This window comes from Vulpes vulpes, chromosome 8, assembly GCF_048418805.1.
Source record: "Vulpes vulpes isolate BD-2025 chromosome 8, VulVul3, whole genome shotgun sequence".
Taxonomy (NCBI): domain Eukaryota; kingdom Metazoa; phylum Chordata; class Mammalia; order Carnivora; family Canidae; genus Vulpes; species Vulpes vulpes.
The window spans coordinates 52,612,066-52,628,387 of NC_132787.1; the positions used below are offsets into that span (position 1 = coordinate 52,612,066).

Sequence of the window (16,322 nt, forward strand, 5' to 3'; positions counted from 1 at the left end):
AATTTGGTTGTGCAAGCTGCCTGATATGTTATATATATCATATATTATGATATGTTATTGCTAAATGTTTAGCAATCTCTCTAGTCTCTACCCACTAGACGCATCCCTTCTCCAGTTGTGACAACAAAACAGCATTTCCAGATACTGCCAAATGTCCTCTTGGATATTGGTTAGATCAGTGGTCCCCATGTAAGAACTGCTGATCTAACCAATCATGCTCTCTAGATTCTGATTCATTAGGCATTAGTGAGGAAGATATAAGGAGTAACAGAGATGGTTTTATTCTGGGTAGGCTTCCTGGAGTAGGCAAGTTTGGAGTCTTTTTTAGAGCTAGAGAAGTGGGAAGGACTTTATGGATAATCTACTCCTCTCCTTTTCCTCCTGTTTCTGTAGGGCGTTTGAACTGGTGGGTGAGTGTGGACCCTACCTGCCAGAGGCTGCTTCCTTTGGCAACTACTGGGGATGGAAACTGCCTCCTGCATGCAGCCTCTCTGGGTAAGTTTTGAAAATGGTGTTCCGTACCCTCAGAAAGGAAGCAATGGAATTAAATCTTATGTGTAGGACTTAATCCGCTAACCTTGATCTTAGGCAGAAATGATGGCATAGTGTGTATGTGTGTGTCTGTGTTTGTGTGTGTGTCTGCGTGCGCGCATGGGTATGGGCATGCGATGCAAGAGGAGGTGGAAGAGAGCCCTGCCCTGGTTTTTCAGTCTTGTTCAGAGAGCATATGGAGAACACATGCTTTAGTGTGGGTCCCACTCTGAGAGCTACCCCCAGAAGTAGTGAGCAACAAGTATGTAAGCAGGGTAGAGCTATGTGTGTCTATCATTATACTTAATATTTATTCTTTTGCTGTATAAAAAAGATATGCTTTCATCGGTTTTTGTGAGATTTGTTTAATTATAAAACTTATTTATAATTCAATATGTTTTTTGCCTTAGATTTTAAAAAATTCCTCATTTTCCAACCATCCCTCCAGCTTTGATGGTGATTGCCATGTGCCAGACCCATCTTCTATGCCGCCACCATGTATTTTAGTTTGTTAGACTTGTGTCATGAGTAAGGAATTTTCTGTCAAGAGTTTGTAGGATGTGGTATATCTCCCACTTGTAAGTTCTCAAAGTATCTGAACCTCCAGAGTAGGAACACATTTTCTGTCATGGTTAAGTACCTCTCCCCTGAGTCACAGGAGTTTCTTTGAATCTGGCCTTCAGCCTGATTTCCTTCATGCTAGGACATATGCATCATAATTAATAAAGGTAAGTCAAGGTAAGGTGTCCTATTGGTATGTTTTCTTGCTGCAGGCATGTGGGGTTTCCATGATCGGGACTTGATGCTACGGAAAGCTTTGTATGCGCTGATGGAGAAAGGAGCCGAGAAGGAAGCATTAAAACGGCGCTGGAGGTGGCAACAAACACAGCAGAATAAAGAGGTGAGGGAGTTTGGGAACACCTTGTTCTTAGAGTTGGCTATGGTGAATGCTCAGTGTGTGCCAGTAGGCAATGTCTCCTGGTGCCTGATCAGTGGTACTCCCTTTGGAATCCTGGAAATTGCAGACAATACAAAAGACACCACAGGGCCTGTGCCTTTCTGAGATAGTCATGAGAACTAGCATGGGGAAGTGGAGACTCATGGAGGAGGTAACTAACATGCTTCTCACCTGATGGACACTCATTAAGTCTTCAGTAGTAATCTTTTGCAAAATAAGATAGGACAAGTCCACAGGATTTTTGTATTGTTTTGGAGCTTTTTTGCTTATAATAATAAAGCTAAACCAATTTTTAAGGACTTATGTTTTCAACCCTTATAGGAATGTAAATGCTTAAAATTTTGTTGGCTATATGTAATACTTGTTTTTCATACACTCGGTTTGTTTAAAAATTTTAAAAACATGCCTATTAAATTGAGTTTGAATGATACTTCTCAGGGCCTTAGCAGGTGTTGAGACTGCTTTTGTATAAGAACGTAACAATGGCTGTTTGTACTTTCCATCCCCATAACTGGGGTTGAAAGCTAACTATGACCTGTGAGACAAATCTCACTAACAGTTAAAAAAAAAAAAAGTTTTATTGGAACACAGCCCTGTACATTCATTTATATATGTTTGCTTATGTTAAGTGCTTTCCTTGTGTAAAACAGAACAGCAGCAGGATAGAGTAGTTACATATGGCCCACAAAGCCTCAAAGATTTACTGTCAGGCAGTTATGATGGGGCAGTAAAAGAGTTGGCTGAACCCTAACTGTAATGATGACACTGTACACTTACACAAAGATAACAAGTCTCCCTCTTCCCTTTTCCCCTAGTTCTCTCTCTCTCTTCTGTGTTTATCTTACACGCTGTTTGAGTGTATCTGTTTGTTTGTTTTGCCATTTATATGGCTGGGTGTTTTGGCATAAATATGGGACAGTCTTTTTGGAAACTTTCTTTTTTCTTTCCATTTTCCTTCTTGTTGCCTTTTATTGCTCTATCATAACTGGCTATTATATAGAACTAAGAGGTTTTTTTTTTAGTTATTAGAATTTTATATCCTGAAGATTAAAATATGAAGGTAGAATGTGTCCTGTTTCTTTCTCAAAAACAAAGAGGCCAATTGTTAAAATTAGGATGGTATTAAGATCAGAATGGTGTCTTTGATCAGCCAGTCTGCCCCAGAGGATTCTGAAGGAAGCAAGGCCAAGTAAATGGCATTCTTTATTATTGCCAAATCCCATGGTTCTCTAGTGAACTGAGCAGGCACTTGTGGAGAGCTTCTTTGGCCTGAGCTAGAGCCGACCTAAACTTTGCCTTCTTTGCCACTGAATTCATACCATACCTGAACCTTATATTTGACCACTCCAGAGTCCAGAAAAGCATTCAAACTAGAGCATTTAGCTGTTATGTAGAAGTTACAGCAACAGTCAGAGAATAGGTATAGCCAAGTCCCGCTATTAAGCTATTGTAGTTATTTTAAGGGTGGGATTATATTGTGATGGGTTTAGCTGGGAGACCCAGAAATACCCAAATTATGTTCTTGGTCAGCCACATGTTCCTCCCCAGAGTCTCCAGTGGAAATGCATGCATAGAGAATAGTGGCTAACAAAGGAGCAACATCTTACTCCTTTTGCCCAGTACATAAAAAGTTCCATACTGGAAATGTGGCCTAAAGAGTTGTTTTAATTGAGACTATTTATAGCATCATACTGCACCTTGGGCATGGGAATGGAGGGAGGCAAGGGGGACTGGGGGGCTTCTTTTAATCAAGACCGAACACCACACAAACTAAATTGGTTTTGATTTCCCAGGCCTCCTTGTTTTGTGTTGAAATTGGTGGTCAAGCCCAATAAAGATGGGCCGCCTGGATAGCTCAGTAGGTAGAGCATGCAGCTCTTGACCTCGGGGTGGTGAGTTTGAGTCCTATGTTAGGTGTAGAGATTGTTTAAATAAACTTAAAAAAAAAAAAAAAAATCTAACCAGTAAGGACATTTTCCAGTAAGGCTGAATGGGTCCGCCACCTAGTGGCTGCATGTATGAAAACAGGAAGCTGAAATAGGTGAGAAAAAGACTGACCAAAGCACCCAGTCAGTACATATTGCCTGTGCATTGTTCTTTTTATTTTTAATTGAAAAACTTTATTACAGTATTTTACAAAGAGAACATAGCTTTGTAATTTTTAGTTATTAAAGTAAAATGTTGCTGACAACAGCTCTTTAATTCTTAAATTTGTTCCTCACACCCCTCATGTTTCCAGTTTGATTCTTTTACTCTGTCAGTATGTTTAAGCAGTATAAACTCATTTAAATACTAATTTAAGTCAAGTATAATTAATAACAATAGACTTATCTCCCAAATTATCATATATATCCTAAAGGCAAATGATATTTTTAAATTGTTTGTACCACTTCTCCCATTTCTTTGATAAAAATTATAGTTTCACTCAGCATGTATTGATTACTGATCACATCTTAGGCACTAGTATATTGCCTAGAACACAGTTCTGGCCCTTAAGAGTAGTAGGTGATGGACATATAAATATGTAATTGTACCAAAGTAACAGGTTGTTCCTTCTGTGATGAAGTTTGTATAGTAGATTAGGAGGGAGGGCACAAAGGAAGGAGTGAGTCTACCAGGAAGATTTAGGAAAGCCTTAGAGAAGATATTTGAGTTCTCTCCTGACAGTTGAGAAATTGTTCACCAAGTGGCTAGGAAGTAGGCTGCTCCAAGCAGAAGGAATAAGCTAGACAAAAGGTCAAGTATAAAGCAATGCAGTACATTCAAGGAACTACTGCTAGTTAAATGATGTATTAGAGAGGTGGATAGGGGCCAGGAAGTGGACTTTGTGTGCTACACTGAAGTATTTTGAACTATAATAGGCCATGATGGTTCTTTTTTTTTTTTTAAGATTTTATTTATTTGAGAGAGAGAGAGAGTGAGCATGAGCAAGAGGTAGAGAGGGGCAGAAGGAGAAGCAGACTCCCTGTTGAGCAGGGAGCCCGATGTGGGGCTCAATCCCAGGATCTGGGATCATGACCTGAACTGAAGGCAAACGCTTAGCTTACTGAGCCACCCAGGTGCCCCAGGTCATGATGGTTCTTAAAATAATTTGTAGCAGGGAACAAACATCAGATTTTAATTTTAGAAAAACCTTTCTGGTAACACTGTAGAAAATGGATCAGAAGAATGCATGACTGGAAGTAGTAAAACCAATTAAGGGTCCATTGCAATAGGCATGCTTAATAATTATTGACTAAGGAATCCAGGTGTGGGGTGGGCAAAAGGAGAGAAGTCTCTCCTTTAGCAGAGACTTCTAACTCCCTCGTTTCTAGCTTAGGTGTTTGGGTGATATTCAGTGCTATTCACTAAGGCAGGAATACAGGAAATAGAGTGGGTTTTGGAAGAGGTAGGAGTTCCATTTTGACTGCCTGTAGTTTGAGGCAGTCATGAGCAGGTGGCAATCTTCAGTATGCAGCTGGATGTGAATATAGTATAGAAATTCAGAGGAGGTCTGGGATGGAGAGGGAAATTTTAGAGTCCTGAGCATATAGATGGCAGTAGATGAGATCACCCAGAAGGAACCAAAGCTGCTAATATTGTTGACATAATACCAATATTGCTAGAGTGGACAGAGTTGAGAGAGATAAGAGAAAGTAGTGTTGCAGAACCTTAAAGAGAAGGAAATTTAATAAGGAGTTGAAATGCGACATGAAGACTAAGAAAAACAAGAACCAAAGAGTCCACTGAATTTCCAATTAAAAGGTCATTGTCCTTTGCAGAGTTAGGTAGGTAAGGTGCTGTACATGGGGCAAAGGGGGGCAGGCTGGTGGACAGAGACAGAAGCTGGACTGAAATGGGTCAGAAAAGAATGGAAGAAAAAGAAGTGTGAGAGAGGTCATAGACTTTTCTTTTGTGGACTTTGACTAAGAGAGGGAGAAGAGATTTGACTTTTTACTACACATTGTAAGCACAATGCTAAGAGAATAGGGAGTGGGCCAGTGTGAGTAAGTTGGGATAGCTACTGCCCGTGAACCTAGCCTCTGACTGCTTGATCTCCCCTGCCTGTCTTTTACACAGTCAGGGCTGGTTTACACAGAAGATGAATGGCAGAAGGAATGGAATGAGCTGATCAAGCTTGCCTCGAGTGAACCCCGCATGCATCTAGGTACCAATGGAGCCAACTGTGGTGGGTAAGTATGGCTAAGCGAGGGAGTAGGAAATCATCTTTCCTGAGTCCTTAGTGTCCAAAAAACTTCATGCTAAGAGGATGTTGGAAGGAAAGAGAAAGGGACGCCTGGGTGGCTCAGTGGTTGAGCATCAGCCTTCAGCTCAGGGTGTGATCCTGGAGACCCAGGATCGAGTCCCACGTCGGGCTCCCTGCATGGAGCCTGCTTCTCCCTCTGCCTGTGTCTCTGCCTCTCTCTCTCTGTCTCTCATGAATAAATAAATAAAATATTAAAATAAAAATAAAAAAAAAAGGAAAGAGAGAGGCCATGGCAAGGGCACAGAAGTATGTGACAGCATGGTATGTTCTAGGAACTATAAGTAGTTTAGCACTGCCAAAATACAGAGTACGTGGTATAGAGTGATAGATGAGGCTGGGTAACAAGAGTTTTGTGTGCCATGCTGAGGTTTCTGTTGTATCATGCTAAGGAATTAAAATCATATCCTGTCCAGACTTTGAGAAACTATGGGACAGACAGTTCAGTTTTCTCAATAAATACATTGCAAGGAAAATAAAAAGGGAGCGGGAACCTAAGTTTAAAGACACTTAGACAAATCAACTAGTGGGAATGTATGGATATTTATAAGACAGTTGGGGAAATGTGAACAATGTCTACATGTTTAATTACTGTTAAATTGGGGGGAATCCCTGGGTGGCTCAGCGGTTTAGCGCCTGCCTTTGGCCCAGGGCGTGATCCTGGAGTCCGGGATCGAGTCCCACATCAGGCTCCCGGCATGGAGCCTGCTTCTCCCTCCTCCTGTGTCTCTGCCTCTCTCTCTCTCTCTACGTCTATCATAAATAAATAGATAAATAAATAAATAAATAAATAAATAAATAAATCTTTAAAAAATAATAATAATTACTGTTAAATTTTTAAAGTGTGGTATTAATGGTTGTGTGGTTGTTTTTAAAAGGAGTCCTTTATTTTTAGAGATAAAATTGAAATGTTTATGGATGATATGATGTCTAGGATTTGATTCAAAATCATCTGATATGGTAGGCTGGGGCAAGGGTGGGGACTGATAGGGAAATAGATCAAGGTCTAGGTGAAATGACATTGCCTGTATGTTTTAAATTATTGAGGCTGGGTGATGGATACATGAGAATTTAGGTATAATACTCTTCCTAGTTTTGAATGTTTAAAATTTTGACATTTTCTTTAACACGAAGTTAAAAATTATAACCTATCCAGACTTGATTGTACATAAAAATAATATGGGAGGTTTGTTAATGCAGATCTCCACCCTGAGGAAGTTCAGTTGAGTTGGACTGAGCTATGGCCCAGAAATCTGCATTTGTACCAAGTACCCAGCGTTGACGAACCTGGCTTCAGGGATCAGGAAGCCCCTGAATTGTGTGTATATGAGTGATAGGAGCAAATTTATGTATTTGAGCACACTGCTAGCTGAGCGGGCAATGAAGTGGAGGGCAGTGAGACTGGGTTGTAGTAATTCAGGAGAGAGGGCATGGGTGTGAACAAGAGTGGTGGATTGCAGACAGACTGGAGGAGATAGATACAAGAGACAGCTGGGAGATGGAATCGGTTAAGCCAGGTGATTAATTGAAGATGAGAGATAAAGAAGAGTAAATATTTCACAGAGTTCTGATTAGGCTACTAGGTAGATATGGTGAAGGTGAGATGCTCTCCTTCACTTAAGGGAACATAGGAGAGGAATTTTTATTCTTTTCTTTTGTCAACTATGATGCATGTGTTGTCTGGGTAGTTGTGGTGGGTAAAGAAAGGCTCCACAGTTGTGCACTGAGCTACAGGATAAAGCAAATTGGGAAAGACTCGAACACGATTGGTTTTAGCAGAGGGATTACCTCCAGATTCCTAACACTGCTTTGCCTCGAGGGCCTTTAGATCTCTCTTCTTGTATTTCCCCATCTCTGAAACGGGAAGAGAAACAGCCACGGTAGCATGAAATGATCAGCTCTGTCTGTGACAGCCTTAAGTTTAGAAAGCAAGAAAAGGATATTCCTCTTTTTCCTCTTTACAGAACTGGTCGTCGGGGGTATCTTGTTTCGTTTTGTAACCCCTCCCCTCCAACACTCCCCTTGTACTCCTTCTAGGGTGGAGAGTCCAGAGGAGCCTGTCTATGAGAGCCTAGAAGAATTCCATGTGTTTGTCCTCGCCCATGTGCTCAGGAGGCCCATAGTCGTTGTGGCTGACACCATGCTGAGGGACTCTGGTGGGGAAGGTGAGTCAGTCCTCACTGCCCTGTGCGCCTTCTGTTCGCAGAGCCTTGGGCGAAGTCCTGAGAGGAGGAGTCGAAGGGGGCTATATGGACCTATGGGGAGAAACAAGGTATACATGAGAACAATGTGAAGTTCTCAAAGGATCCAGAGCAAAGGAGTTGGGGTTAATTGATGAGGCTTCTTAGGAATGAATGACTAATTAGGGGTTAGAGTGAATTGAAATGAGGGAACTCATGTGGTAGAGTGGGGCGTGGGGATTGCCCTCTAGGCAAGAACACCTCCTGAATAACAGTCTTTGTGGTTTGTTGCAGCATTTGCCCCTATTCCCTTTGGGGGAATCTATCTGCCCTTGGAGGTCCCAGCCAGCCAGTGTCACCGCTCCCCTCTGGTGCTCGCCTATGATCAGGCCCACTTTTCTGCACTTGTGTCCATGGAGCAGAAGGAGAATGCCAAGGAACAAGGTGCTGAATACAGTGTTGGTGTCTGTGGTATCTTTTGGTCTGCTTTGTTTTCTTTTGGAAAAACTGAAATGGGAGAGAGCGTAGGAGGGAAGACTTAAGTGACATGCAAGCCCAGACAGTGCACACTGATACTGTTTTACTAAGCTAAAGATAAACCAGCGTGTTTAAATTAAACATAAATACATTTGACAAAGAGCTTTGGGGAAAAACATAGTAGCCTGCCTGTATTTGCCTGCTCTGGAGTAAAGAGTGTATGTGTTAAGGTCATAGAACCTTCCAAGTACTTGTCATAATAATGACTTTGAATTCCTTGAATCCATGTTAATTGGCAAGCACATCATGAGTGTGCATTTGACTGGCTGATGGAGAGTCATGGAGATTAGAGGCCTAAATTGTGTGTTGGTTAGTAAGGGAAAACCAGTCTGTTTGTTTTTAATACCAGCATAATTCACACTTGAAAACTGAGGGGTGAACTCAGTTCGAGGCCTGTGAGATGATTCAGCCTCCTGTTTAGTGAAGTCAGTTTGTGTTCAGTTGCCTTCCTCTCTCCTCAAAGAGACTCCTTGATGATATGTTTCTTCCTCCCCAGCTGTGATCCCACTTACAGATTCAGAGCATAAGCTGCTGCCCTTGCATTTTGCTGTGGACCCTGGAAAGGGCTGGGAATGGGGCAAAGATGACAATGACAACGTCCGATTGGCCAGGTGAGGCAGGCCTAGCCTTCTCACCTGCTAGGCATCTCTTCCACATATAGCATCCGTTTCCCCAGGGGTTTTTCCTCAGTTCAGAGGCAAGACAGCCACATCCTAGCTCTGGTGTTTTGGGGAAGATGGAGAAGGTGGGGGACAGGTTGGGCACCAGGATTCTTGCAACACACAGCTGCTTTTTCTCCCAGCCCAAGTGAGAAGGTTTTATTTTTTTTTTATTTAAACATTTATTTAAGATCTTATTTTTTAAGTAATCTGTACATCAACATGGGGCTCGAACTTAACCCGGAGACCAAGTGTTGCATGTTCTATTGACTGAGCCAGCCACGCCCTCCATGAGAGGGGTTTTTACATAACTGACCAAAATAGTTAGTTTGCTTTGGATTGTTGCCTTTCTGAATTTAAATAGCAAGGAAAACTCATTCTTTCTGCCAGCCCCCCTCCCTATCACCTCCCAAAGCAGGTTTACTTTTTAGCCTGTGCCCTCCACAGCTTCCAGCAAAGAGGGTATGAATGTAAAAGCTCCTCCCTTAACTCTTATCCAGTGTTTTCTTCTTTGGGCTCCTGACACTGAGATCCAATTGAGAGGGTTTGATTAAAACTCAGAGTTTAGACTGTCTTTTAAAATAAGTTCTCATGTGTGGGAAATATCAGAAAGGGAGACAGAACATAAAGACTCCTAACTCTGGGAAACGAACTAGGGGTGGTGGAAGGGGAGGAGGGCGGGGAGTGGGGGTGAATGGGTGACGGGCACTGAGGGAGGCACTTGACGGGATGAGCACTGGGTGTTATTCTGTATGTTGGTAAATTGAACACCAATAAAAAATAAATTTATTATAAAAAAAATAAAATAACTTATCACCTAAATATCAAAATAATATTATTTTATTATTAATAAAATTTACACCACTTAATAATATTTACACCAGCCACAATAATGGCTACTATTCAGTAAGTATTTCCTATTTTCCAGACATTATGCTGGGTCCTCTCCAATACTATTTTAATCTTCACAACAACCCTAGAGGGTAGATATTATCTATACCCATTATCAACCCCAACTGAGTTTTAGGGAGGGTGAAGTGACTTGCCTCAAGGTCATAAAAACCTAGTATTAATGGGTGGAGCTATAATTTAGACCCAACCTTGTCTGAGTCCTGAGCCACAAAGCCCTTTCCCATCCTACCTTCCAACTGGATCACACGCTTTGCTTTTTAAAGGTCACGGTATGTTTTCAATTCTTTTTTTCCTCCTCTTCACAGTGTAATCCTGTCCCTAGAGGTCAAATTGCATCTGCTGCATGGCTACATGAATGTGAAGTGGATCCCAGTGTCCACTGATGCACAGGTGAGGACTTCTCTGACCTCGCCCTTGAACATCCTCATTTTCAGCAACAGGGAGAACAAGGTGATCTGGTAGTGGTCCCTGAGTCTCTTTTGAGTGGTAGCTGATGATTCAAGGTTAGGAATAACGGGAAAATGTCAGATAAGTTCCAGAAGACACTTTTTCCTGCCTTTTTACCTGCTGGTGCCCTCCACTTTCCACAGCTCCTCTCCAGTCAAGCTCTACTTGGCGATACTAGTATGCATTCTTCAAGAAAAGTTTTCTAGACTTTTTGGTGAACTTGACATGGTTGTACTTTGTCCCGACCCTTGTATATGTAGACCTCTGTGGAGGTTACCAGAGGAAACAGTATAGCTTAAGGAGATCCTGATCTGGTAGAGTCTGAGGATGTCATCATTCTCCATAGAACAGGAACGCAGGAACAAGGGCAAACTGACAGACTCCAGTGCTGGATGTCTGAAAGCTGAGGGACTGAAGAATGGTTCCACTTTCTTGAGATTAATTTTGGGCGGAATCTGGCACAGAGAAATTTCTAAGAAAGGATATCCTAGTATCTATGGAATATTCTTCCTCCTTACCCAGAGGCCATGTATTGTATAGTTGCTCGTTGCTCTAGAAGGAGCAGCGGGCTTCATTTTGATATCTCCGTATTACAGAAGGGAATCTGATTACAGAGGCTGAGATAAAAGTCAGATATTAGATTCTATCTTTCCTCGGTCCATGGGAGAGCTGACGGGCTGGGGAAGGACAGTGCCTCCCGTCGAGTGACCTTTCCCCATCATGACAGAGCCCTTTGCTGGAACCAGGCAGGCACTCCAGGGTTGGAGGACATAGGGGTGTAATCAGCCCTTTTCCACATGGCTAATTCCTGTAGCCACCCTGCAGCGAGCCCCATGAGCCATGAGCCAGACAGATGGCCTAGAGGTCCCTGGGCCCTTCCCTCAACTCAGCCCAGTGGGACAACCATTAATACCATGCTTATGTCCTCCAGGCTCCCCTGGCACAACCTGAGTCCCCCACAGCCTCAGCTGGAGATGAGCCCCGGTCCACTCCCGAGTCCGGGGAATCAGACAAGGAGTCTGTTGGCAGCAGTTCCACGAGCAATGAGGGCAGCAAGCGGAAAGAGAAGTCAAAGAGAGGTCGGGATAAAGACAAGAAGAGAGCAGATTCTGTGGCTAACAAACTGGGCAGCTTTGGCAAAACCTTGGGCAGCAAGCTCAAGAAGAACATGGGAGGCCTGATGCATAGCAAGGGCTCCAAGCCTGGAGGGGCAGGCGCGGGCTCAGGGTTAAGCAGTGGCACCGAGACCCTGGACAAGAAGAAAAAGAACTCGCTGAAGAGCTGGAAGGGTAGCAAGGAGGAGGCGGCTGGGGATGGGCCTGTCTCCGAGAAGCCTGCAGCTGAGTCTGTTGGTAATGGAGGGAGCAAGTATAGCCAGGAAGTGATGCAGAGCTTGAGCATTATGAGGATTGCAATGCAAGGGGAGGGGAAATTTATTTTTGTTGGAACCCTGAAGATGGGTCACCGTCATCAGTATCAGGAGGAGATGATCCAGCGCTACCTTTCTGATGCCGAGGAGAGATTCCTGGCAGAGCAGAAGCAGAAGGAGGCAGAGAGGAAGATCCTGAATGGAGGGGTGGGGAGTGGGCCTCCTCCAGCCAAAAAGCCAGAGCCAGATGGCGGGGAGGAGTTGCCAACTGCCCCCCTAGTGGAGTCCAAGGCTGTGGCATTCTCTGCTGGCTACCCTGGGGGCTTTACTATCCCTCGACCTGCTGGGGCTGGAGTCCATTGCCAGGAACCCCGGAGGCAGCTCGCAGGGGGTCCTTGTGGGGGGGGCCTGCCGCCATATGCCACTTTCCCCAGACAGTGCCCTCCAGGGCGACCCTACCCCCATCAGGACTGCATCCCTTCTCTGGAGCCAGGCAGTCACTCCAAGGATGGTGTTCACAGGGGTGCATTGTTACCACCCCCCTTCCGAGTGGCTGATTCCTATAGCAATGGCTACAGAGAGCCCCCTGAGCCAGATGGGTGGGCTGGAGGTCCGCGGGGGCTTCCTCCAACCCAGACCAAGTGCAAACAACCGAACTGCAGCTTCTATGGACACCCTGAGACAAACAACTTCTGTTCCTGCTGTTACAGGGAAGAACTGAGGAGGAGGGAGCGTGAACCGGGTGGGGAGCTGCTGGTGCACAGGTTCTGAGTGGGAGAACCTTGGAGGGCACGGGGGCTAAACAAAGAGAGTTAAGCTCAACTAATTGGCTCATCAAGACCCAGCCCCCATGCAGATGGGGCAAATGCAGTAATGTTGGCAGGAGCCTGGCTAGAAACTTTTAAGTGTGTGTGCGCTAGAGAGCTGCCAGGCTGGCAAGAGCAGGTCCGGCCGATGGTGCCTGGAGGGCTGCACTAGTCCTTTGTCCATCTTGATGGGACCCAGGAGGTCCAAGGGGGAAAGATGGTGATTCTGTCTCATCACTGCTTGGGTACACCCAAGGACCTAAGGGAAATGAGGGGAAGGTTTAGTGTGTGGGGGAGGGGAGGTGGGCAGAAGTGGGGGGTAGGAGCAGGCAAAGGAGGTTCTCAGTCAATAAAAAAAAAAAAAAAAAATAGACCAAAGTTCCTGTAGGTTGGAAACAAAGCACATGATGGTGGAGTTGGGAATGTGGAGGGAAACTGGGGAATTAGATTTGCTATTGATATGAATTAAGGTAGAAATTAGGGTTGGATAAACTCTTCCTCCTCAAGATCTGGAAAGACAAGGCAAGTAATGTGTTCTCATGGGTGCTTGTTAGCTTAAATCAGTTTGAGATGGAAAGGGAAGAACTTCATAGGGGAATCCTTTTCCTCTCAAGTTTGATTTCTTTCTCAACAGCCATCTGTCATCTGTTCTAGTTCGAGAGGAAATTGCTGATTGCCCCCTATCTTTTCCTCATCCTTTTTGAGGGCTGAGCTCAGCTAAGGTTGTGATTTTTTTTTTAACAACTTTAATTTTATTAAAAAAAAATTCCCTCAGGGGAAGGGAAGAGTAATGAGAAGAATAGCTATATGGCTGGATCTTCTCCAGGTGAGTGGGTGGGTGCACAGGTGATGTTTTGTAACTACTTAGCAATAACCACACATTGGGGTGTGAGTACAACCTGGGAGGGTGGGAGCAGGACAGACCTTTGGCCAGACTGTTGCAAACAAAACCAAAAACCTAAAGAGAGCACTACCATCCTCTGCTGCTGTGTTTCTATAGAAAGTAACTTAGTTGGACTATTTTTTCTTTAAGGAAAAGAAACAAAAAGACCCCAGTGAGAAAAACATATTAAAAAATGATTTTTTTTTTTCCTATTTAAGTGATTCTTTCTCTCCTTCCTCTCTACTTTTGGAGAACAAACTTAACATCCCGGCTTCTTTTGTTAAGCCATAGCTGACTTTAATCTGTGGTTAGTTTATTAAAATAACAAAAAAATACTTTGTAAGTAGACATATTTTTGATAATAGGATCAATGTTGAAACATGAGGGTAGGGGTTAGGGGCAATTTATAAAAAGGTAGTTAGAGAAATATATTTTAGTGAACTGTAACCACAGATAACAGATTACTCCCAATGAGCTGATCTGTCTTTGGGCTTCCCCCTTTCCCTAACAACCTTTTTTCCCAGAGGGTGGTAATGGGCCTACTAACACAGAAGGGGGAGCTCCTTTGCGTTTTGCACAAAGCACAAGTCTGGGCAGCCTTTACTCTGACCAGCACCATTTCTAAGAGCTTTAAACTGGAGGACTTATCCTGGGCCAGTTTCCCTTTTGCTTTCTTTTTTTCTTTTTTTTTTTTTTTTCTGGGGAAAAAAAAATCAACTATGCAATTATATACACTCCTGGGTACATATGAAGAAGGGGAATAAGTGTACTTAAGTGTCCAGAGTGTTAATTGGGGCTGTTTTTCTGTGTGGATTTCTCTTTTGAGGTATGTACTCCTAACCTATCTCATGGAATGTAATCCCCACATTTGCTCTAAACCGAACGTGGGTTTTGTGTGTGTGTGTGTGTGTGTGTGTGTGTGTGTTGGGGACCTGTAATTGCTGTGTGTGTGTGTGTGTGTGTGTGTTTTGGGGACCTGTAATTGCCATATGTTGCTTCTGCCCAGTCAGGAAATTCATCATCCCACGTACCCCCTGGTAACAAATCCTGTCAAGAACATCCTCTTCATTGGAACTGCTTACAGTTTAGAAAGGTTCCTCTCTCTTCAGCAGACTTGAAAGTCACTCATTTTTCAAATCTGATAGTCTACTGATTTAACCATTTCCTATGGCTATTAATTCTTAGGCTTTTATCTGAAAATAGAGTGGTTTTAAGGAAGCACTGAGGTCAGAGACAGATTCCAAAGGAGGGGATGTACATATTTCTGGGCAGGCTTGGGACTAGTACAAGGTGCACTCCCCTTTTGTACAGAACTTTAAGGGGTACCGAAAAACTCAGTAGTTAAGATAAATACCATTTTAATGCAATATTTAAAATACAATGCAAAAAAAAATCCATGATGAATAGAATATCAAAATCTTAAAGATAGGATCCAACAGGACTGAGACTAAGGGCAAGGGAAATAAGGCTGATTGAGCAAGCATGGGGCTGAATCTTGTCTTTACAATTTTGATACTTAGTTCATTGTAGATTTTTTACATTGGTTTTGATTTTCAAAAAATTCTGCATTAAAATAGTATGTTGGTTATTGAGTTTGGGAGCACCCCTTAAATTTTGTGCCCGAAGTGAGTGCCTTGCTCACCTCACGCTGTCTCTGGGGATAGAACAACACTGGGTGAGACCATCACCTCTTGAGCCTCTGTCCCCAAAATGCACCCAAACTGCAGGTGGCTCCAGCTCACACCTGGGACAGCTCACCTAGCGTTCCCATAGGTGCTGATCTCCAGCATAGGATTCTGGCCTGGACCAATAGGAATGAAAACAGACCAGGGGTTTTCCCAGAGAATAAAACCAGGAAAGTTTTAATTCTCCGCTGGACTGCTGTATTTGGATTTGATTTGTTATTAGATTCTAGTTAATGCTTTTGTTTTTAAAAACAGGACAAATGAACAAAAACAAACCTTGTGTCATGTTTGTTTTTATTTTGACTTATAAACTAACCAGTCTCAATTTATTTGACCTCTTTTCAAATAAAAAAGGTAGAAATTTTTTTGGGGGGGTTGTCTAGGGGTGAGTATGATAAAATAGGACTTTATTTAGGCCCTATAGCTTTTTATTCAGAAACAAAATTATTTTTGTTTAATTTGGGAAGGTAACTATTTATTGAGGCATTCAAAAAAAAAAAATCCTCCATTCTAAGGATAAGGGGCCCCAAGTCAATGGATGTTTTTCTGTAGGGATGAGTAAAGACTGTTTTGCTTTATTTGAGGGGGTTGTGTGGGCTGGAGGGTGAAGGAATAATGCCTGGGAAATGAAAACAGACTGGTTGGTTTGTGGTATTTTAGGAAGATAAGGGGATGGAAAAGGCAAGCCCATGCAATTACTGTGCTGGGGAGGTGGGTGTGGAGGGGTACATGATGTGCACCCAAAATTCTGTGGTTAAGGAGGGGTATGTGGTTGGAGGGGAGGTGGATCCTGTAATCCTGCCCGAGGGAAGGTATCTCTCAGGCTTATACAAGTGCACTTAGTTCCTTTAATCCAGGGCATTGGGGTACCTATAGGGGATTTTATTGAAGAGGGGAAATAGTTGGGGTTCTTATTTTCCCCTTTTAAGACAGTGCTACCCCTCCATCCTAATATTCTTCACACCAGCCCTGATGAAGCAAGTATACTATAGAATAGATCTCCAAATTCCTGCCTTGATCTCTGCTCATTTTATTAGGAGTTACAAGATTTAGTCAAAAGTTTTTCCCTCATACTGGATTCTATCAACAAAATAAAAGGATTGTATCAAAAC

The 16,322-nt window shown here is 43.1% G+C and overlaps 1 protein-coding gene across 2 annotated transcripts in view; it reads left to right on the forward strand.

Moving 5' to 3' along the window:
• Window positions 1-16,321, forward strand: part of OTUD7B (OTU deubiquitinase 7B) — a 55,266-nt gene extending 38,945 nt beyond the window's left edge. For both annotated transcript variants that reach the window (XM_025983080.2, XM_072766660.1), the window contains exons 5-12: window positions 394-495; window positions 1,305-1,432; window positions 5,549-5,661; window positions 7,770-7,897; window positions 8,207-8,356; window positions 8,946-9,060; window positions 10,326-10,410; window positions 11,399-16,321. In XM_025983080.2, the coding sequence (XP_025838865.1) occupies window positions 394-495; window positions 1,305-1,432; window positions 5,549-5,661; window positions 7,770-7,897; window positions 8,207-8,356; window positions 8,946-9,060; window positions 10,326-10,410; window positions 11,399-12,607 (2,030 nt within the window). In that variant the 3' untranslated portion in view covers window positions 12,608-16,321. The remainder of the gene's footprint in view (window positions 1-393; window positions 496-1,304; window positions 1,433-5,548; window positions 5,662-7,769; window positions 7,898-8,206; window positions 8,357-8,945; window positions 9,061-10,325; window positions 10,411-11,398) is intronic.
• The last annotated feature ends 1 nt before the right edge of the window (window position 16,322 follows it).